General features: G+C 46.4%; 1 protein-coding gene across 1 annotated transcript; it reads right to left on the reverse strand.

The window, feature by feature from the left end:
* Nucleotides 1–5,186: 5,186 nt before the first annotated feature.
* PGLYRP4 (peptidoglycan recognition protein 4) lies at nucleotides 5,187–16,106 on the reverse strand. Its single transcript, XM_012813005.2, has 8 exons — nucleotides 16,043–16,106; nucleotides 15,138–15,233; nucleotides 14,173–14,380; nucleotides 12,761–12,879; nucleotides 10,721–10,873; nucleotides 9,440–9,638; nucleotides 6,377–6,495; nucleotides 5,187–5,365 (listed from the first exon to the last, which is right to left on the reverse strand). The coding sequence occupies exons 1-8, from the start codon at nucleotides 16,089–16,091 to the stop codon at nucleotides 5,187–5,189; spliced, it is 1,122 nt and encodes a 373-aa protein (XP_012668459.1). The 5' UTR covers nucleotides 16,092–16,106.
* Between the last annotated feature and the right edge of the window lie 8,534 nt (nucleotides 16,107–24,640).

The raw sequence follows: 24,640 nt of genomic DNA on the forward strand, positions 1-24,640 counted from the left end.
CAATAACTGAGAAAATGACATGAAGGCTGTGTTGAGCAGTTTGATGGAAGTATTTCAGATTGCATGTGAAAACCCCGCACTGTACCCCAGAAATGCATTAATGTACATAGTTACCATTCAATAAAAAAAAAAAGAAAAGAAAATAACATGAAGGCTATGTTAACCAGTTTGATGAGAGTATTTCAAGGTGTATATGAAAACACCACACTGTACCCCATGATTGCATTAATGTACACAGCTATGATTTAATAAAAAAAAATTCAGCATCCTTGGCTCTGCACCTGTGGCTCGAGTGGCTAAGGCACCAGCCACATACACCTGAGGTGGCGGGTTTGAATCCAGCTCAGGTCAAACAACAATGACGGCTGCAACTGAAAAATAGCTAGGCCTGTGGCAGATGCCTGTAAACCCAGCTATTTGGGAGAAGAAGGTGGGAGAATCACTTGAGCCCAGGAGTTGGAGGTTGCTGTGAGCTATGCTGCCACAACACTCTACCCAGGGTGACAGCTTGAGGCTCTGTCTCAAAGAAGAAAAAAAAAATCAGCATCCTTTTCTAATTAGAACTCTGAAGAATACAGGCATAGGTGGCACATTTCTTAAACTGATTGAAGCCATCTGACAAATGCACAGCTAATATTATAGTGAATGGAGTAAAACTGAAAGCATTTCCACTCAGAACTGGAAGTAGACCAGGTTGTCCTGTGTCACCACTACTATTCAACATAGTACTAGAAGTTCTAGCCAATATAATCAGGCAAGAGAAGGAAATGAAAGGTATCTAAATGGGGGCATAGGAAGGTAAAGTCTCCTTCTTTGCTGACAATATGATCTTATACTTAGAGAACCCCAAAGGCTCAACCACAAGACTCCTGGAAGTCATCAAAAAATACAGTAATATCTCAGGATATAAAATCAATGTCCACAAATCAGTAGCTTTTATATATGCCAATAACAGCCAAGCTGAGAAGCTAATCAATTTCCTTCACAGTAGCTTCAAAGAAATTGAAATACCTAGGAATACACCTAACAAAAGAGGTGAAGGGAAGAAGATTACAAAACCCTAAGAAAAGAAATAGCAGAAGATATTAACAAATGGAAAAACATACCATGCTCATGGCTTAGAAGAATCCACATTGTTAAAATATCTATACTTGCCAAAGCAATCTATAGATTTAACATAATCCCCATTAAAATACCAACATCATACTTTCAAGATTTGGAAAAAATAATACTTCATTTTGTATGGAACCAGAAAAAACCCTATATGGCAAAGGCAATTCTTACTAATAAAAACAAGGCCAGGGGCATAAGTCTACCAGACTTTAGGCTGTACTAGAAGGCCATAGTGATCAAAACAGCATGGTATTGGCCCAAAAATAGAGACATAGACATCTGGAACTGAATAAAAAACCATGAGATGAAACCAATGTCTTACAGCCACCTGATCTTCAATAAATCAAACAAGAAGATATAGTAGGGAAAGAATCCCTATTCAATAAATAGTGTTGGGAGAACTGGATAACCACATGTAAAAGACTGAAACTGGGCTCAGTACCTGTGACTCAAGTGGCTAAGGTGCCAGCCACATACACCTAAGGTGGCAGGTTCAAATCCAGCCCAGGCCCACCAAACAACAATGACGGCTGCAACCAAAAAATAGCCGGGCATTGTGGTGGGAGCCTGTGGTCCCAGCTACTTGGGAGGCTGAGGCAGGAGACTCACTTGAGCCCAGGAGTTGGAGGTTGCTGTGAGCTGTGATGTCATGGCACTCTACCCAGGGGGACAGCTTGAGGCTCTGTCTCAAAAAAAAAAAAAAAAAAAGACTGAAACTGGACTCACACCTTTCCCAACTCACTAAAATTGATTCAAGATGGATAAAAGATCTAAATTTAAGGCATGAAAAAATAAAAATCTTTGAAGAAAGTGTGGGGAAAACACTTGAAGATATTGGCCTGGGGAAAGATTTCATGAAGAACACTCCAGTGGCAATTGCAACAAGAAAAATAAACAAAGGGGACTTAATTAAACTGAAAAGCTTCTGTACCAGCCAAGAAGACAACAACCAAAGCAAAGAGATGACCATCAAGAATGGAAAAAGATATTTGCATATTATCTGTCAGGCAAAAGCTTGATAACAAGAATCTACAGAGAATTCAAATTAAACAACAGAAAAAGAGCCAACAATCCCTTTTATCAATGGACAAGAGACATGAATAGAACTTTCTCTAAAGAAGACAGATGGATGGCTAACAAACATGTAAAAATGCTCATAGTCACTAATTACCAGAGAAAGGCAAATGAAAACCACCCTAAGATATCACCTGACCCCAGTGAGAATAACCCACATCACAAAGTCTCAAAGGTGCAGATGCTGGCGTGGACATGGAAAGAAGAGAACACTTTTACACCGCTGGTGGGACTGCAAACTAATACAACCTTTTTGGAAGGAAGTATGGAGAATCCTCAAAGAACTCAAACTAGACCTCCCATTTGATCCTGCTATCCCATTACTGGATATCTATCCAGAAGAAAAAAAAAATCCTTTTATCATAAGGGCACTTACACTAGACTTTCTTGCCCCTCAATTTACAATCACCAAATTGTGCAAACAACCTAAATGCCCATGAACCCAGGAATGGATTAACATGCTGTGATATATGTACACCATGGAATACTCTTCAGCCACTAAAAAAGATGGAGACTTTACATCTCTTGTATTAACCTGAATGGAAGTGGAACACATTCTTCTTAGTAACGCATCACAAGAATGGAGAAACAAGAATCCAAAGTACTCAATTCTGATATGAGGATGATTATTGATCTAATACATGGTAAGGGGTGGGGGAAGAGGGGATCAGAGAGAAAGAGGGAGGGTGTGGGGTCATGGTATGTGACACAACTCTTAGAGGTGGGACACAATTATAAGATAAGGTGACCACACGTCCTGTTTTTGGCAGGACAGTCCCTATTTTTAAAAATTTGTCCTGTGTCCCACGGTGTTTTAAAAAAGTCCCAATTTTTGGAAAGAATGCACAACAAGCTAGGGAACGGTGGGACAACAGGAAGGGAATATACGGTTGGCTGCTGAAAAGGTTAATGCAACTCCATTTGGGAATGAAGAGGTTAATGTAAACTCCCTACTTCCCTCCTGGGCAAGGTCGCCCAGGTGGACCAGTGCCCTACTCCTTTGAGCCACAGGCACCGCCCTATATATAATTTTTTTAATGTAATATATTTGTAAATTGTACTTATGTTGAAATTAAAATATATATATATTACAATACTATTTTTGCTTTCTATGAAAATTTTTGTTGCTCCACGTAGACCAAATTTCTAATTAAGAACACACACACAACCCACCCCCTTCACCCCCCCCCCACCCCTGTCAATGGTGTCCCGCTTTACCAATGTTAAAATCTGGTCACCTTATTATAAGAGGGACTTTACCTAACAAATACAAGCAATGTAACCTGGTTCTTTGCCTCAATGATTCCCCAACAAAAAAAAAAAAAAAAAAAAGCCTGAGGCAGAATAAAAAAAAAAAAACTTTGAGGAGCATGATATATTCACTTTAAAAACAGAGCCTGCTAACATTTGTCTCTGTTATTATTATAAGAGCTACAGAAACATACCAAAAACAAGACAAAATAAAAAGACCTAAAGTTTTTTTAACAAAGCAAACCTTCAGTTTTCCTCTTATAGACCTCCCCTTTTTCTAGAACAAGACCCATAGAAAAAAAGGAACACAAGCTCTGCCTCCAGCAGGCAGTGGTGATGGGCTGAGCAAGGGCACTAGGCAGCTTGTATGGACACAGCCCTGGCCTGGTCCTGGAGGAGCACATGGTCCCTGCCCTCTGGGTGCTCTGAGGGGACAGAGATGCCATCAGGTTCATTTTACCTGGCTCTTACCCCACTACCAAAGTTTGGTTTACCAGGGTCGAGCTGACAAACCCAACGATCAGGCCAAGCAGCTACATGTAACCCAAGCACAAAGTTTTATTAAGTACAGTACACTGCAGAGAAGGAACAGGTCTGTCTCTGAGAGTGGAGATGACCCTGACCCCTGACAACCCTGCCTCTTCGGACATGTCTGTTTTCATATAATGAGCTGAAGGTCCCTCCCTTCAATAGGCGGGACCTCCATTTCCTGCCTTTGGGTGATTGACAGGTTTCCTTCCATAACTCTCTTCCTCTGTGCCTTCGTTTACCCAGAATTCTTTTTAAAAGCCTGTGGGGGGTCAAAACCGCAATGCTATTTAGATGGTAATGACCAACCCTTCATCCCATCAGTTAAGGACACTCAAAGTTCCCTGGCTCCCGTGCTCCAGTCTGCCCCATCTGTGGTTTTTACCAGGTCTTGCTTTGCAGTTTTTCTACCTCTTCTAACTGGTCAGCTCCTACATTCTCCTACCACACACAAAACACCCATTCCTCTTTCCTCTTCCCTATCCCCACCTAACATACCCTAGAGAATGGCACCCATTACAGACAAGCAACCAGAGACAGCTCTGAGCCTGGGAACAGGAACAGGTGGGACAGGGGCTCCCCAAAGAGGGGATTATAACAGATGGCAAAGCAACCACTCACTCATTAATTTACTCATCCATTTCTGTTAAATTCAGACACTCTGAGGAACTGAGGACATGGACAAAGACAAAGCACAGTTCCTCCCTTAGAAAAGCTCTCAGCCCTGCAGAAAGGATGGACACACCTACAAACAACCATGGGCCTAGAACAAGAGGTGCATCCATGCACATCCCACTGCGTGTGTGCACAGACAGGAAGGGCAGGCACAGCCACCTGGCCGTGTGCAGACAGCAGGGGGCCACCAGGCACGGGCACATGTAGGGAGACTGAACATGGGAAGACAGCATGGGCAGACAGCAGGAGCCACCAGGCAGGGGCACAGCAAGATAGGTCTTCATCTCACTGGCAGAGCAAGTGGGTGCCAGGGAAGAAAGTGAAGGACAAGGCCAGCTGGGCCCAGATTCAGAGGGTTATGTTTGCCCAGCCATAGGCACAGAGCTCCTGGAGGATGCCAACAACAGAGGACATGATCACCCTAACCTGAGGGAGGGGGCAGGCTGGGCCAGCAGGGGAGGGGACCCAGGGGTTGAGCCAGGGCGGGTGATGAGGCCAAGTGAGCCCGCAGTGGGGGCTGCAGTCTGAGAAGGGCCCAGGGCCCCTTAGTGCTTGAAGTGAGGCCAGGTGCTGATGATGTTGTACAAAGCCTGCCCAGGGGACAGGGTGCTGGTCACATCACTGTGGCCCACCAGCAGGTAGTCAGGAGCCAGGTACCCCTTGACCACGGCGCATTGGATCAAGGCCTGGGCTGCTTCCAGTGCCGCAGCATTGGGTGGGGAACCTGCAAAACATGGCTGGCTCATCACCCAGTTTTCTAGTGCACCCTGCCCAGGGTGGGAGACACTCTCAGACCCCACCCCAGCCCACCCCCCAACCACCAAGCTAGTATGTGCACCCTATAGACAGAAAACCAGGCCAAGACTTCACATTCCTCAGTGCCAACATTTTAAATCAAAAGGGCTAAGGCTAGGATAATATAGACAATTCCGGAAGGACACAAAGCCTTAATCCGCTACAAAAGTTTAACCAGGGAGTTCTCTATGGGGAGAGAATTTAGGCCCCTGAGGGACATTCAACAATTCCTGGGGACATTTTTGGCTGTCAAAACTGGGGGTCAGACTGATGCTATTGTCCTCTAGTTGGTAAAAGCCATGGATACTGCCAAACAATCCCAGGACATGACGGCCCCCAACAAAGAATTGTCTGAGCCAATATGTCAATCATGCCAAGTGGGAGAGGTCCTGCTCTGGCCATAGCTGTGCTGCCTGTGCACAGGCCTGAGCTCACTGCCCGGCCCCACCAGTGCCCATTGCAGCAAAAGCCTGAACCAGCCCCAGTGGCATGGCCTCCTACTTCCAAAGGCTCAGCCAAAGGCCCTTGAGTCTAAACAAACTCTGGTCGAGAGCCCCAGGCCAGGAAAATGCCGTGTGCACTCAGTGCAAACGGGGCTCAGTATGGCTTTGGTGTGTAAGGCAAGGTGTCCCCAAATTGCTGCTATAACCAGGAAGGGAAGCATCTGCTGAGTAAGAGGAACTGAAAATTTGCACAAACTGTTTTTCCCTTTGCTTCTCATGTTCCTTAGGTACTAGAAGAGAGAGACACTTGGCTGAGTGTGATGTAGCCCTGCTGTGACCTCTGGTCACACTCAGCTGAGCCAAATGCCAGATTTTTGAAGGTGGGTCAGTCCAGCGTCTACAGGTGCTGAAATGATGCCTGAGCCTGGGACAGTCTGTGTTAGATGCTCCTCCTAAAATGCCATGCCATGATGCTACTGCCCACAGTGGCCACTTACCTGTGAAGGTGCCCATGAAGGCAATGCCCAGAGCAATATCATTGTAGCCAGGGGTGCGGGAGCCCTGGGTGTTCCAGCCCACCCCTTCGTAAAGGAGGCCATCCTGGCCCACGAGGAAGCTGGAGGGAGAAAGAGACTCACGTGAAAGGGAGGCACTCATTCATTAACTGGTCGGTGCCCTCACCTGTCAGACTTTGCTTATCTATCACCTTCTAAGACTGTGTCACAGGGGCAATAAAGCCCAGTCCCCATGTTGCCTGTCCCAGTAAGCCAACCTGGGAGACTGAGCCAGGGTGCCAGAGGGATCCTGATTTGCAGCGTTTGCTGATTTCTGTGCCATAAAACTCCCACTAGAGCTGACTTCAGGCTGCCAATGATTCAATAGCTGGCTCTCAAAATTCCTGAACCCCCTAGCAACCAGCCAGCACACGTCCATCTGGCTCTAGCACTGCCACGCCACCCACGTGGAGAATGAGCCGAGAGCACTGCAGCCGGCAGCGCGGGGCCTTTCCCCGCCACTAGGGGGCATTCCCCCACGTGACCCAAGACTTCCAGCCACTGTAGACCGCAGGCCTTTGTCCCTGCACGCGCGACCCACCGGCCATCTCCCCTCCTGCAGACCTTCCCCTCCCCGCCTCCACCACACCTTGCTCTGGAGCCTTCTTCCTCTCTGGCTGTCCCCTGCACTTTGTCATCCTGTGCCCTCTCCTTAAATGAGGGGTTCCTCAGGCTGCTGCCCTAAGCCCTCTTCTCTCCTCACTTGACCTCTCCTCTCAGGACCGACCTAGTCGCTTCCTTAGTTTCAGTTGCCGTCGGTGGAAGGCCACACGGTCACAATGGGGCCACCTTCTTCCCGTGTTTCCCTTTCTGGGGTCCCTATCTTGGTGAAAAGCACTGCCACCCACTCGCCCCAGCCGGGAATGCGGGCGTCAGCCCTTCCCCCCACTTTACCACCCCCCAGCCAGGGCTGGGTATGGTGTCCCCCAGGGCTGGGTATGGTGTCCCCCAGCCACTTCCTCCACCTGGCCTCGCACCGTCGCTGTGAAGCACTGGCCTGCTCCACCCGCTCAGTTCCTCCACTTCCCTCACTTCCCATCACCACCCTGTCCTGCCTGCAAGGCTGCACAGCCCCCAGATCATGCCACCTCCACTTTACCCTTTTTCTAATCCATTCCTGAAGCAATAGCCAGACTGTTCTGTCTGAATCCCAGTATCGCCATGTCAGAGCCCTCTTCTCAGTCCTCAGCACCGTTCCAACTCCCCAGTGGGAGTTACAAGATCCTCCTGATAGGACCCCCTGCAGGCCTTACTCCCACTCCAGCATCTGTATTTGTCATACTAAACTTCTCTCAGATCCTCTGAGAAGGAACTCAGGCCTCCTGCAGAGGCTCCTCCCCGCTGTCCCCTCTCACTTGCCCCACTCCCTGTCCCTGAGAGGTCCGCACTCTGCTGCTCACCCAGGGTATGGCCCCTTGCCATCTAGGCCTCTTATCTTCCCTTCCTGTGTCCCATCATGATGCTTCAGCTACCCTTCTAGGACCTCTTATTTAATTATTTTTCTCTCTCAGTAAAGCATTAGCTCCAATGAAGGCAAGCACGATAGCTTTGCCATGGCTGCTGGTATCCCGAGAGCTTGGCCTTGTGCCTACACAGAGGACATGCTCTATCATGTCTTCAGTGAATTATAATTTATGAGAAAGTGAGTGTTTAATCCTAACTACAGGCCATCTCAAGATAAGCATTGACACAGTCATGAAGTTGTAATAGAAGGAGACACCACAGGTCAAAAGTCAAGGGACAAGTCCCCTGAAACCTGAGTGGAAAAGAGACAAGAGGCTGCATATCAGCCACTGCCATGTTCCAGTTCAAGATTTTCGGGTATGTAGTCCGTTTTCAGGTGTCCGCTCTAATTGAAAAGAGCAGTGCTGGAATAATCCTGTAAGAACCAGTGAGCACTTAGCAGGTCCCAACAGATGATAGATGTCAGAGGGAAGGTCCTCTCCTATCACAAAGGGATTGCTGCAAAAATGGGCAGAGAGAGAGGATAGTCAGCTCTGCTACATATATTAGCAATGGCAAATTCATCTACGGTGGGGTCCCTGCACATGGCCCTGCAGGTTACCTCTGGCACAAAAGTGCCTGTCTTGGGAACAGTAGGGACTAAAATCCAGCCCCACCCACTAAAGCCATGAATTCCCCTAGAGTCAGGGGACCCTTCTATGAATGTGTACAAATGCCAGGTGGCCTTGTACTGGCCTGTCCTGACACATAAGGTTTAGTGTGATTGTTTCTGATGGGACATTAGACGAGGTCTGACCACAGATGTCCTATCAGCAATCTCTGAACGCACCCTTCAAGAAGTTTCTACTGTTCTGTGGACCATTTGTTTGTATGTGTGGGTAGCAGTTTCATTAGTTTTTTTAATCAATACTTTTTAATGGAAAAGCTTTGACCAAAAATTTGTCACAGAATTCAAAGACCCATTAAAATAAAACTTAATGAAAACATAAATTTTTATTCTCCCATTAGGTTAATGTGTTCTTTATTAAAGAATCACAGACCCTGGCGTTAGAGAAATGGACAAGCATGATCTGGTCTCTCCTTGCTTTCAGACAGAAAGGACACTCCCTCCATAGAAAGTGACAGTTTCTAGAATCAGAGAAACAGCAGCAGGCTAAAGCAAAAGGGAAGAGCTTCAGACTATGGCCACATGAGAGGCACTGGGCAGTGGGAGGTGACTACATGACAAAGGCACAGCCTTCCAATTACCTTTTACTGGTTTTACAGTCTTGCACACACACTGCTTCCTCTAATGTCTGTTTAGGAAAGTCTTGGCACCCATCATGTCAATTACTACCTCTAAAAGGTGCACACTTTGGGAGCACGCTCAGAGGGAGGCCCACTCAGGACTGTGTAAGCAGGAATGAGGTCATTCACAGCAATACCACCCTACCCCACCACTGCCATGGTGCATGCTCAGCAAATATTAGCCCTCCCTTTGTTGCAAAGGTTCAGTTTCTGCCCCCTAAAGGAAGAGTAGCTTGCCATGTCAGGTCCACTTACTTATAGCCAATATCGCATAACTTGAATCTGTCCACCTGGAGGGACTGGATGTCCCGGGCCAGCAGGCGACACTCCTCTGACACATTGCATGTCCTCCCAGCAGTGTGGATGATGATGGCATACTTAGCTGGGAGGTTCATCCTTGGGCAGTAGGCCTCCCTGGCCCCCCAGACAGACCGCGGGACAATACTGGGACAAGCTGTGGAAGGACAAAAAACCATGGAGGATTCATTTTTGCTCATCTCCCTACTGAGGTCAACACACACCTCAGGATCCTTGGCACCCACCACCTTTGGGCACTCACCCTGGCCCTGTCTTCAGGACTTGTGAGCACCTGCCTTCTATGGGTGTTTTATTCTGAAGCCCTCTCTTTAAGAGTCATTTGTAATCCATAAAACTCTTTCAGTTAATACGGATGGATGGCACCAGTCCAAAGGCAGAGACCAAATTTATACGATTTTGAGTGTTTCTGTTTGTTAAACCCAAAACAAAGTCTACCTTTTATTACCTGAATTGTGTTAAACTCTTCATTTAAAAAGTGTTTTCTCTTTATTTATTTTTTTAATTTCAGTTTAATGTGAGGGTAGGGTAGAGGATTAGGTTACATTGTTGCATTTGTTAGGTGAAGTCCAAATTGTAGTGGTGCCCCTCATCTCTCACCACTTACAAAAATTGACTCATGATAGATAAAAGATTTGAATCTAAAACACTAAATGATAAAAGTCCTAGAAGAAAGTGTGAGACTTAAGTTTTCTTTAGTACTTCAGTCTATTAGTGTTGTTCTGGTTTTTGCATTCAGAGATGTGTGTTTGTGTATGAGCGTGTGAATGCAGAAATGTGTGTACAAATAGGTCTGATCCCTTTCCATGCTTTTTTTGTCCTCTAGAGAACTTTTCACAATATATCATACCAAATATGCTACTTGTTTGTTTATTTATTATCTTTTCTCTACCTTCTAGATTGACACTTCATGAAGTCAGAAATTTTTGTGTTTCCGTATATCCTAAAGGTCTATCAGGTGCTCAATAAATATCTATCTGGGATTGAAGAAATAAGTGTGCATGTATGACCCTGGGTGCCATGCCCTGGCTCTATAAGTTTAGAAATCAAGGGATAAAGAGGTGGCCTTCAGGGTCCTTCTCAAGGTTGCCAGCCCTGAAGGTTCACATAGTTGGGTGACAGTTGTCCATCAGCAGGAGAGCCCCACTGACAGAGTCACTCTTGGTGGTGCTTGAGAGTTAGTGAGGAGGGAGGGAGGTCCAGAAGAGCAGAAGGTCTTACCTTTCTTCAGACTCGCCTTCTGCTGAGGGACCAGGCAGTTCTCACTTTTCACAAGAAGCGGCTGAATATACTTGGATGCCAGGTGTCCCTTCTGGACAGCAGAGGAAATAAGGCCCTTCATGGTTAACAGGGCATCAGGGCTGGGGCTGTGGCCTGGAAGAAAGCACTCTGTGGGAGCCTTTGGTCTGGCCTGAGACTCCGGGGACACCCCAGGGAGGGTAAGATGTCAGGCCAGCCCCCACATGGCACTGAAAGGGAAGGAAGGAAGCAGATCATTCCTCAGTAAGCCAGAAAATCAGGGGTCTGCCTGGACAGACTGTCCAAGGCTGAGGATGAAGTCCTTTCCCAAACACTTGCCGAGACTCCGTTCACTTGCGCCTTTCCTGAGAAGAGTGCAGAGGCAGTGCCAGGCTCAGGAGCACCTGCCCGGCCAGGTCAGGGCGTCCACCCAGTAGGCCTCTCCAGGCACATGCTAGGCTTCTCCCCACATGACCTCATTTCATCCCCACCACAAACTTCTGGAGTAGATGCCTCTGTGAACCCCCTTATTCATGAAGGGAAACTTGAGACTCCAAGAGGGAACACGCTCAAGATCCCAAGCTAACAAGTGGCAATGAGTAGTAACAGGAAAAAACAAGTGGAACATAACTCTGCGTGTGAGAGCCCACCTGGAGGTGGGCAGAGCAGACATGGGCTCATGCCTCTCCTCTCCTCCTGCTGTGCCGCTTGGGTCGTTCACATCTCTGTGGCTTAGACACAACTTTGCAAAACGGGGATTATGAAATCTACCCAGACTATCTCAAAAGGTATCGGAAAGACAAAATGAAAAAGTAGATAGGCAAGATCTCTGCCACCAGGGAAGGGTGCACAAATTCAAAGAATGGTGCTGGGATGTATGTGTTGGGGTGCAGGTGGTGATGGGATGTGTGTGTTGGAGTGCAGGTGGTCCTGGGATGTATGTATTGGGGTGCAGGTGGTCCTGGGATGTGTGTATTGGAGTGCAGGGGGTTCTGGGATGTGTGTTGGGGTGCAGGGGGTGCTGGGATGTATGTGTTGGGGTGCAGGTGGTGCTGAGATGTGTGTGTTGGGGTACAGGTAGTACTGAGATATTTGTTGGGGTGAGATGGTGCTGAGATGTGTGTGTTGGGGTTCAGGTGGTACTGGGATGTGTGTTGGGGTACAGATGGTGTTGGGATGTATGTGTTGGAGTGCAGGTGGTCCTGGGATGTGTGTGTTGGAGTGCAGGTGGTCCTGGGATGTGTGTGTTGGGATGTGTGCATTGGGGTGCAAGTGGTGCTGGGATATATGTGTTGGGGGGCAGATGGTCCTGGGATGTGTTTGTTGGGGTGCAGGTGATCCTGGGATGTGTGTGTGTTGGGGTGCCAGTGGTGCTGGGATGTGTTTATTGGGGTGCAGATGGTGCTGGGATGTATGTGTTGGGGTACAGGTGGTGCTGGGATGTATGTGTTGGGGTACAGGTGGTGCTGGGATGTGTGTGTTGGGGTGCAGGTGGTGCTGGGAAGTGTGTTGGGGTACAAGTGGGGGGAGTGTGGCTTGGAGCATTTGACTAGAAGGAAGTGGAAGAGATTAGAGGCCTCAGAGTAGTTTTTAAAAAGTATCTAGAAAATCTAGGAGTAATAGAGAGAAGGAATAGGGGCCTGTCAGGAGTCCAGAAACCACACAGCCTGCAGATGCAGCACCATGAGAGCTGCAGAGAAAGAGGGGACAAGGGCTGAAACCCAGACCTTTCCAAGGGAGAGCAGAGAACAGCCTTGTAGGAAGACAGTGGGTTAGCACCTCACTGGTGAGAGGGTGAGAGGAAGAGGAGCCTGCTGAAGGGGGAAGGAGCCCAGAACAGGAGGAGGCCCCACTGCAGGGCTGTGTTGGGGGGAGTCAAGGAGGAGGAATTCCGAAAGAGAGTGGGTCTTCAGGGAAGGCTGAGGAGAGAGCAGAGTGGCCGCTGAGACAGGACATCTCACAGATGCCTGACACAAAGGAATGAAGAACTCTTCAGAGAAGGTTGGCTAAGATAATCATTACCTTCCTTAGTGCCGAAGAAGGCAAAACCCAGGGAGATGTTGTTGTAACCTTGGGTGTGCATCCCTTGGACATTCCAGCCCACACCTTCATACACCCTGCCATCATCCCCCACCAGGAAGCTGTGAGACAGAGGAAATGGGTTTGATGGCTGGTACTATAGCACATTCCTGAGAGAGGGACCCTCGTACCCAGCCTCAAAAGGGGGGAGGGCTTGAGCCATGCCCACTAAAAGGAACTTGTGTGGACTCTTCTCAGACAATGGAAAGACCAAGTTATTTGTACCAGTCCTTAGAATTCAGAAGGACCCACTCCCACACACCACACCTCCCTCCCTTGCTCAGGTGCCAGAGTCTTATATGAATCACCCCATGCACTTGGAAGGAGGAGAGGTCCTGGACCCTCTGCAGTAACCCACCCACCCAACCACTAGAAGGAAGGCTCCTCTTGGCCTCCACATTTTCTTAACTACAGTCCTCCTCCCTCTCCCAAAGCTCATGCTGCTTGTGTTGCCCTGCCAGGAACTGCCTGTGAGGTAGTGCCCCAGGCAGGATATGGACACAGGCACTTACTTGGGAAGGGATCCCAGAAGCCCGAGTGAAGGAGCAAGGAGAGGGAGACAGAAGGGAGAAACCCAGCAAGTGTGCAAAGGTTGGCTGGCTCACAGCAGCCACCTGGCCTATCCTCACCCCTGGCCTTGTAGGGAACTGTGAGCTTTAGATTGTCCCTGAGAGGATCCAGGGCGAGGGAGCTACTCATCAACTCCTGCCCCCAGTGGGCATCCCTTCCCCTTTGTCATCAGGGGCTGGAGAAAGCATGAAGCAGGAAAGAGAGACACATTGGTCCTTGAGGAGGGATACCATCACCATGTCAGGAACTGTCCACAGCTAGCCAGAGTCAGAGGTGGGCCAAGGACATGCAGCATGGACACCAGCAGGGCCTACCAGAGTGACCATTAGGGCAACAGGCAGTCAGGCGGTCACCTGCTGGAGAGGAGCATGCTGTGGGCAAAGAGCCACTTCCCGGAAATCACACGACCTCCCACCCTCCAGTCCCCTCTCCTGTAGCAAGGACAAAGCAACACTTGCCTCCCAACCTCAGAGCTTTTGAGGAGCAGACACCCTTGTGCAGATAGAAGTCATTGTAACTCAGATGCTGTGTGCACCACAGGCTGGAAGGGTGGAAAGAGCGGTTTTCACTCAACCCCCCTGCTTCCTTTGGGGAGATTTCAGGTAGGGATCTCCCTGAAATTTCCAAAAGACCTAGACATGTCACTGGGGTTTTAAATATCTTACTCATTATAAAACTTATATAACTACAACCCAGAAAATGAGGAAAAGAGATGAGAAGGGACAGGAGAAGCACGCCAGGGCAGCAGTGTCAATGCCAAACCTCAGCCTAGGCCCAGCCCTTACTTGTAGGCCACATCACACCCGCCATTGCTGTGGACATGGTGGTCCTGCAACTTGCACAGCCTCTGACTGCATCCAGTCTGGTCGTGACACTCCAGCCCAGGGACATGGTGTATAATGAGGACATCCACTGGCGTAGTCAGATGAGTACTGCAGCCCACAGCCTCTGCCCCCCACTCCTTGTGTGAGATCATGGCAGAGACATCTGTGGAGAGCCGTGGGGGATGTCGGTCAGTGCGGCTGCTCCAGGTTGCCCATTAACCACCTGGGCTGCAGGAGCAGAGCCAAGGTGTGCTATTCTCTCCTAGAAAGAAGCCTTCAGCAAGCAGGTACTCCCTCTCCTGCCCACCTCCATGTCCCCATGTCAGCAGCACTCACCCCAACACAGAAGCCACACCAACCAGGGAACCTAGGTGCTTTGCTCCCCCATCCCAGACATCCTCCAAGGACAGACCCCATTGTCCACCTCTTCCCTGCGCTGGCCCAGCCCACACTTATGGGAGCATCTCCGTCTCTCCTGCTTATCCCTGGGGAAGCCCTGAGCAGCCTTGCTCGGCTTCACTGCAGTGCTCACACCCTAGGTATGTGCTTGCTGACCAGCTGTGGCCATACATACTCCATGGGAGCTACATCTCCCCAGCCTGGGACTGCCTCTGAGCAGGGCTGTGTCTCCTCCTTAGTCTGAGGACTACTTGACACAGGGTTTGAGTCTCCACCCTCAAGCCAGGGGGCCCCTGTCTGCAGAGGCTGCTTCTCCCTTTTCCAGTTTTCTATCCCCTCCCAGCATCACACCCCTTCCCCAAGGACCTAGGACAATCCATGCAGGTGGCTTCTGGTGCAACTCTCCGCCCCTCAACCCCATTCACCCATGCCACTCTGCAGACAGGCAGTTCTGCACACTTCAGAGACACTTCTGGCCACATAAAAAACCCCAGCTGGTCCCCACACTTCCTCACCATTGAGACCCAGTTTGCCTTTCTCAATGAGCTGGGAGATGTTGCCAAACAAATACTGCAGCCCCTCTGATGTCTGCTTAGCTTGTGTTTTGCCCCAGGAAGAGACACCTGCAAAGGAACATTCCATTTCTCATCAGAGAAAGAGAGTTCACAGAGCTCAGTATCAACATCACAGCAGCTAGGAACCATCCCTCTGCCTCCCAAGGTAACATCAGATGGCATGGCTTCCTCCAACACCAACGCCAGGCGGTGCCCCAGGGTGACAGTTAAATAGGAAAGGGCAAGAGTTGGAAATACTATGTTTTTCTCATGATCTGCAGCTATACACTCAATTAGCAAAAAGCACCTGCAAACATACTCAGGCACTTCAAAGCCACAGAGCTCTCTCGGCTGTGAGTTTGATCTGAGCAGTCAAGAGTCTGGAAGAGGGGTTAGTATTGCCTGCGTGGATCAGTCCAGTCCCCCAGGATTGATTTTCGGGGCACTTGCTGTGTCTATGTTCCTGCTCCAAGGACAGTGGGAGGTGGGGGTGTCCACTGACATCCTCCCCCCAAGGAAGTTTCTCTCATTGATGAGCAGAAGCCCAACTCAGAGGTTAGACTCTGATTGACGTCAGAATAAGATAAATATAGCTATCTATTTGCCTTTACTGCCTAAGACCTGTGTTCTTCATGTGCATTATCTCATTTGATCCCCACAACAAGTCTAGGAGGTTATAACCTTATCTCAATTTTCAGATGGGAAAATTAAGGTAAAAAGAACTGAATCACTCGTTTAAAGTCATCACCACTAGAGTCAAGGCAAGAACTAGAACTCCAGTCTTTTGACTCTGAGTTCTATACTATAAATAAAATCTGTTCTAAGATTTTAGGATGACCCTTCTCAGTTACTCTTCAATCTAGGAAAAGAAAACTTACCCCAGACTTGGAGACCCAGACTGGAGAAGATAAGAAGACACAGAAGCATCCTCACGTGGGCCCAGGACACTGACTGGGCGAGCATGGACGGCAACCCTGGGAGCAGCACAGCCATTGGTAACATGTCTGCATTCTGCAAACCCGGCAGCCCCCACGCCAACCACCTTACCCCCAGCTGCCCCCCTCAACGCCCTGCAGGCCCCCTGGAGGCCAGCACCTGGCTCGGGTGTCTCAGTCCCTGGTACATGACACATACTCAGCAACTTCATCCAGTTACCCTGGTTGCTCAAGTTCATTGAGAGCCTACTGTGTATGAGGCCTGTGTACACACTTGCACAGGCAGTCTTCTCAATCCACACACTAATTCTGTGATGTAGGATTGTTCACCCCTATTTTTAAGGATGGAGGAAGTTAGATCTGAGAATGGTAAAACCATGAAATCCAGACTCACATGGAGAGGTCTAATGCAGGGAATTTCCACCCAGTGGGGACAGGCCTGGCCAGGAGGTAGGTTGTTGACCAGCTGTGGCCATACCTACTCCATGGGAGGAGAAGGGGTCCCAGTTCTAGCAGAAGAAATCTGATCTTAACACTCCATCCAGTGGACTCCAGCCCCTACAATGGGACGGGCTTCTGGAGACGAAACATACTCACACTCCACTGCAGAGATACCTGTGTGATCTGTGCGATCCCAGCCCAGCAGGTCAGGGTGCAGCCTGCTGGCCCCTTGTTGGCCGGCAGCTCCTTCCCTTCCAGACTCGGCCTCCAGACCCTGCCCTCTCCTTCTCCAGCTGCTGCTTCCACTGCCGGGCACTCCCTCCCCGGCAATGGAGAGCTGGGGCTCTGGCTTCTCAGAGACAAGAGGACAGCCTGGGGTCCCTTACAGAAGGTGCAGGGCAGGAAGAGGGCAGAGGTCTGAGGCCCCGAGCCAGCTGCGTCCACAGCACCCAGCACCGACAGAAACTCAGGCTTATGGCACCTGGGGCCCCGCCCTGTGAATAAGTCCGGGCACCTCCTCCCTGGGAAAGGGCACGATTGCCCAACACTCCTCCCAGAGCTCCTTCCTCATCCCCAGCCCCCACAGCCTGGCCAACCTGGGGGTCCCTGTAGGGGGCTGAGGGTTGTTTTCCTGACATCTGGGAGCTTCCTGCCCGGGAAGGTCTGCTCGGGGTCTGAAGGTGGTGGACTGAGCCCACTACCCGTGCCCTGCCCCTTTCCAGCCGACCCCGCCCCTTTGTAGCCTGATGCCCCGCCCCCTTGCACTCAACACCCCGCCCTTTTGCACCAGGGACGTCAGCCGGGACAGGACGGAAGAGGTGGAAATTGAAGGGTACATCCCCAGAAGGCAGCCAGCCATTCCAAATTCTGATCCTTGTAGCCTATAAGTCTGTCCATCATCCTCCTGCCACACCCAACCCTCAATGTCAAACTGCCTCCCATCGCAGGAAGCCTCCCACACGCCAAGAGTCTACAGCCCCCTACCCACTCCTAGCTCAAGGCCATGTTCCAATCAGCACCCAGCCATGTTCCTTTCAATCTCACCACTGATTATCTCAGATAAAGCACCTGCGTGGTTTAAGCCAAACCAGTCACTTTTTTCATGGAATACCATGAACAAATAACATGGATCAAATAACAGCCAAAGTACGGACACTGGTACTTGGATATACAGGAGACATTTTCTTGGAAATGAACAAAGTGAGGCTTTCACTTCAAGGAAAAACAACGATAATAGACAACAACAGTAATAGAATTTGTTAGCATAATAAAACTGGAGCTTTCAAGCAAAAATCAGAATTTTGGAACATTTGGGTCTGCCAAGATGCGTTTGACACCTTCCCCACAGCTAAAGACTTCACTGATAAGATCAATGGGGATAATAACAAATGTAGGAGATGGCTAACTAGAGACATAGGTCACCAGATCATCTCAGAAAGAAGGAAAAGATTTAGATTTTAAAAACCCACACGCACAGAGCTCAGGTATAATCCTGAGAGAAAAATGTCAGAACCTACCCAGGACTCCACAAGAAGTTGGGGAGCAGAACAAGAAGAAGCAAGATATCGACAGAGATCAACCCCCAAGAGCTGTGGAGCACTGTGGAAAGAGTGGATGCCTACCTACAGACGGCTCTTCTTGGAAAGAACAGTGTAAAACCTCAGAGAAGTGACACAAGACCGAAAGTGATGGGGTGATTCCTTTAGCCAGGCCAAAGGGTTCTGTGGGGAAGCATCCATGCATGGGGAAAAGCAGGGGGATAGAGCTCTGTGGTGCCATGCTCATCCCATAGGCACTGCAGCCCTAGCTGTGAGGGAGCTCCTTCCACCACTGCAGACTGCTGGAGGGGTCAAGGAGCTGCTCAGATTCTGTGCAGAGACATCCTAGGAACAGGTACCACAGGGCTCTGCAGGCTGCTGATTCGGGCTTTCTGCAGTGGGCACCATCCTGAGCTCTCAGGTGTGAGGCACCAGGTCTACTCAGGACTTGGCTTCGCAGAAGTAGCCTTTGCATCACCCCCTCCCACCAGAAAAGGAGCTGACAGAGCAGATGCTCCCCTGTGCCATACCCTGTGACTGGGAGCTGAGGTCCCTTCTCTCCTGGCATAGGCTCTGAGCAAAGAAGGTGCCTCAGATGCCACTGGCACCACCTGGGAAGTCTTGTGTGACTGCCTCAGCAGAACCTAGGCAAGGAAGAACCTGACCAGCCAGTGGCCCCAGCCTGCTCCATGGTCCCTGGACCACTAGAATTTATTCCTGCCCGCACAACTGCATCCACAGTTCCCACACCAGTGGAACGGCTCCAGGCCTATGTAACCCTGCCTCCACCATCCCCAGTTTTGGCTCTGAGGCTCCTCCCCTGTGACTCCAGAGCTATCCCCAAGGCCACAACACTTCCCCTAGATTCTAGGATGCACCTGGACTTCAAGATCCCACCCCTGCGTCTCCACTACTGCCACTGGCCCCAGAGCATTTCTCCAAGGTCCAATGCTCTACTGGGGACCCCCAGCCTCAAGCCATCATTACACCTAGATCTGATTCAAGCGAATGCCACAGCCCAGGCATCCACAACTACTCTCTAGGTATCCTCACCCAGATGCCACTGTTACCTCCCTGGGGAGACCCTGGACAGAGTAATCCCCCACGATGCTAGCCTCCATAGAGAAGGTCTCACCCAACCCCCAACTAGAACTTCCAACAACAATCTTACGAATCTAGGGAATTAGTAAATGAGGTCACTGCTGTCAGCTAAAATGTCTAATCAATTACACTGCCCCTTAGGGTAGAAATTTCACCTAAACTTTTAGCAGGAGAGGAGGATACATTCAATCAGACTTCTGAGCAAACTAAACATTTGTCATCCAATTTCATGTTGGCTAAAGACTTGGATTAGGGTATACAAAATCCAGTAACAGACAGACCTGAAACCACAGAAAATGTCTCTCCTGAAGCTACCAGCCGTATCTTGAACGTGAACCACCTACCAGGCCTACCATCAAGTCCCTCCATTCTACCACTCTTAATTTTTCCTACTTCAGATATTGACTTAGATTCTCCATGTGGGCTTCACTTTGCAGGAAGCTCCTGGAGGTTGCATCAAGTTCATAGAAATGCTGACCTTGCACTTCTTATTTTGTTAGGAAAGGATTTTGTAGTTCCTACATAGCTATGGGAAAGTAGGCTAAATCATGCTCCATTTCCTTAAAAAAAAAAAAAAAGCTTTCTTTATATACACACACATACTATGTATACAACATATGTAGAACTCTGCAAGCAGAATATTAAACAAGAATTTTTTTTTTAATTTCTGGTTAATGTGAGGGTACAAAAAACTAGGTTATAATGTTTGCATTTGTTAGGCAGGATCCCTCTTGTAGTTGTATTCTGCACCCAAGAGGTGTGCCATATGCCCTTAATTGGAACCAGATTTTTTAAGAGTTTTTTTGTGGCCAAAATAATTTATAATGTCTGATTTATTTATCTATGTTATTTGTTAAAATTTGGGCCTTTTAAACATGTTGGCAATATGTGCATACAAAGCTTTTTATTAAGATGATGTTTCCTGGAATAAAATTGATGGTTTTGAAAAGAATTTATGGGATTCAATAAAAGCAGTCCTAAGGGGAAATTATAACCTTAAATTCCTACATTAAAACAACACACAACTCAAGGAACTAGGAAAGGGTGAACAAACAAAACCCAAAGCCAAAAAGAAAAGAAAGAAACAACAAAGCTCAGAGCAGAACTGAAAAAAATGAAAAACAAAAGCATACAAAGAATCAATGAAATGAAAGGTTTTTCCTTGAAATAGTAAACAAAATTGATAGACCACTAGTTACATTAACCAGAAATAGAAGAGAAAGGACCCAAATAAGCTCAACCAGAAATTAAAAAGGAGATGCTACACAAGTCTCTACATCCACAAACTATAAAATACAGAGGAAATTGATACATTTCTGTAAACACACAACTTCCCAAGACTCAATCAGTAATAAACAAAACCCCTGAACAGACCAATAATAAGCAGCAAGATTGAAGTAGTAATTTAAAAATCCCCCAACAAATAAAATCCCCAGAACAGATGGATTCATGGTCAAATTCTACCAGATATACAAAGACGATCTGGTACCCAAACTACAGAAATTATCCCACAACATTGAGAAGGAAGGAATCCTCCCTAACCCATTGAGTGAAGTCCGTATCGCTTTCATACTAAAGCCAAGAAAGGACAAAACAACAACAAAGACAACTATAGACCAAAATCCCTTATGAAGATAGATACAATTCTATATTCATTCCTCAATAAAATATTAGCAAACTGAATCCAACAACACATCAAAAAATAATCCACCCTGGCCAAGTGGGTTTCATCCCAGAGATTCAAGGGTGATTGAATATATACAAATCAATAAACATAATTCACCATTCACAGAAACAAAAAAAAAGATTATGTGATCATCTCAATAGATACAGAAAAAGTATTCAACAAAATCCAGCAGGCTTTTATGATAAAAACTAGGTATAGAAGGAACATATCTCAAAATTATAAAAGCCATATATGACAGACCCACAGCCAACATCATACTAAATGGAGAAAATTGAAAACATCCCCTCTAAGAACTACAACAAGACATAGGGCACCCACTATTGCCACTCCTCTCAAACACAGTACTGGAAGTCCCAGCCAGGGCAATCAGGCAAAAGAAAGAAATAAAGAAATAGATCTCTTCAACAGACTGATTTCAAGAACTGAGATCGAAGAAACAGTAAAAAATCTCCCAACCAAAATAAAAAGCCCTGGTCCAGATGGCTTCACACCAGAATTCTCTCAAACCTTCAAAGAAGAGTTTATACCCAGGGAGAGGGGAGGATGGGTAGAGGGAGGGTGATTGCTGGGATCATGCCTATGATTTATCCTATAAGGGTACATGTGAATCTTTCTAAATGTGGAATATAAATGTCTTAACATAACAGCTATGAGAATGACATGAAGGCTATGTTGGCCAATTGGATGAAAGTATTTCAAATTGTATATGGAAACAACACACTGTACCCCATGATAGTATTAATGTACACAACTATGATTTAATAAAAAAAATAAAATAAATTTTAAGAAGAGTTTATACCCATAGTACAGAAATTATTCCAAAAAATTGAGAAGGCTTTAAGAAACAGAAAAAAAAAAATTGAGAAGGAAGGAATCTTCCCCAACACTTTTCTATGAAGCAAACATCACCCTGATTCCAAAACCAGGAAAGACCTAACTAAAAAGGAGATCTTCAGACCACTTTCACTAATCAATATAGAGGCAAAAATTCTCAATAAAATCCTAGCCAAAAGATACAGCTATGCATTAGAAAAATCATCCATCACGATTAAGGAGGTTTTATCCCAGGGATGCAAGGCTCATTTAACATACACAAGTCCATAAATGTAACTCACCATATCAACAGAAGCAAAAACAAAGACCATATGATCCTCTCAATAGATGCAGAAAAAGCATTCAATGAAATTCAACATCCTTTTCTAATTAGAACACTTAAAAATTTAGGCATAGGTGGCACATTTCCTAAACTGATTAAAGCCATCTATGACAAACACACAGCTAATATTATACTAAATTGAGTAAAATTGAAAGCTTGTCCACTTAGAACTGGAACCAGACGAGGTTGTTCTCTATCACTACTACTATTCAACATAGTGCTGGAAGTTCTTGCCAATATAATCATGCAAGAGAGGGAAATAAAGGATATCCAAAGTGGGAAGATGAGGTCAAATTCTCATTCTTTGCTGCTGATATAATCTCATATTATAGAACCCCAAAGACTCAACCCCAGGACTCCTGGAAGTCATCAAAAAATACAGTAATGTCTCAGGATATAAAATTAATATCCACAAATCAGTAGCTTTTGTATATTCCAATAACAGCCAAGCTGAGAAGCTAATCAAAGACACAATTCCCTTCACAGTAGCTTCAAAGAAAATGAAATACCTAGGGATATACCTAACAAAAGAGGTGAAGGACCTCTACAAAGAAAATTATGAAACCCTAAGAAAAGAAATAGCAAAAAACATTAACAAATAAAAGAACATACCATGTTCATGACTGGGAAAAAATCATCATTACCAAAATATCTATACTTCCCAAAGCAATCTACAGATTCAATGCAATCCCCATTAAAATACTATCATCATACTTTCAAGATTTGGAAAAAATAATTCTTCAGTGATAGAAACCCATATAGCCAAGGCAATTCTTAGTAATAAAAAAAGGCTGGGGATATCATCCTACCAGACTTTAGGCTGTACTACAAGGCCATGGGGATCAAAACAGCATGGTACTGGCACAAAAAAAGAGACATTGACATTTGGAGCTGAATAGATAACCATGATATGAAACTAACATCTTATAGCCATTTGATATTTGATAACCAAACAAGAACATACAGTAGGAAAAGAATCCCTAATCAATAAATGGTGTTGGGAGAACTGGATAATCACATGTAAAAGACTAAAACTGAACTCACACCTCTCACCACTTACAAAAATTGATTGAAAATGGATAAAATATTTAAACCTAAGGAATGAAACAATAAAAATCCTCAAAGATAATGCGGGGGAAACACTTGAACATATTGGCCTGGGGAAAGATTTCATAAAGTCGTCTGTGGCAATTGCAACAACAACAAAAACAAACAAATAGGACTTAATTAAACTGAAAAGTTTCTTCTATACAACTAAGGAAACAACCAAACCAAATAGACAACCTTCAGAATGGGAAAAGATATTTTCATATTATGAATCAGACAAAAGCTTTATAACTGGAATCTACAGAGAACTCAAATTAATCAATAGAAAAAGACCCAACAATCCCATATATCACTGGGCAAGAGACATGAATAAAACTTTCTCTAAAGAAGACAAACATATGAAAAAATGCTCATCGTCCCTAATCATCAGAGAAATGCAAATCAAAACTACCCTGATAAATCACCTAACTCCTGTGAGAATGGCCCACATCACAAAATGGCCCAACGATAATGGCCCACATCACTAAATCCCAAAGCTGCAGATGCTGGCATGGATGTGGAGAGAAGGGAACACTTTTACACTGCTGGTGGGACTGCAAACTAATACAACCTTTTTGGAAGGATATATGGAGAATCCTCAAAGAACTCAATTTAGACCTCCCATTTGATCCTGCAATCCCATTACAAAGTATCTACCCAGAAGAAAAAAATCCTTTTATCATAAGGACATTTGCACTAGACTGTTTATCACAGCTCAATTCACAATCGCCAAACTGTGGAAACAACCTAAATGCCCACCAACCCAAGAATGGATTAACAAGCTGTGTTATATGTATACCATGGAATACTCTTTAGCCACTGAAAAAGATGGAGACTTTACATTTTTTGTATTAACGTGGATGGAGTTGAAACACATTCTTCTTAGTAAAGCATCACAGGAGTGGAGAAGCAAGAATCCAGTGTACTCAAGTCTAATATGAAGGCAGTAGATGAGCTAATACAAGGGGTGGGGTAGCAGAATGAGGGAGCAGGGAGAGGGGAGGAGGAAGGGCGTAGGGCGGACACAGTGTATGGCACACCTCTTAAAGTCCCACAATTATAAAAGTGGGATAACAAATGCAATCAGTATAACCTAATTCTTTGTACCCTCAATGAATCCCATATAATAAAAATAAATAAATAAGTAATTTGGCCCCCTAAGAAAAAAAAAATGGCACACTTCTCAGTAGCTTTTAAAATATGTATATAATTATGTTAGGTTTTAAAACATGTGTTGTAATAACATATAATGTGCTTGTTAATGCTACTTTAAATGAATTAATAAGTATCTTTAAATTTTTTAATTTTAATATAGTAAATATTGGTAGATATATTCCACAAAAACTCTCTGGGATACTCAATAATTTCTCTTACATGTTTACATGGATGGAGCTGGAACACATTCTTCTTAGCAAAGTATCTCAAGAAGGGAAGAAAAAGTATCCAATGTACTCAGCCTTACTATGAAACCAATTTATAGCTTTCTTATGAAAGCTATAACCCAATTATAGCCCAAGAAGAAGGGGAAAGGG

Source organism: Otolemur garnettii, unplaced genomic scaffold, assembly GCF_000181295.1.
Source record: "Otolemur garnettii isolate 467f Iridium unplaced genomic scaffold, OtoGar3 scaffold00244, whole genome shotgun sequence".
NCBI lineage: Eukaryota > Metazoa > Chordata > Mammalia > Primates > Galagidae > Otolemur > Otolemur garnettii.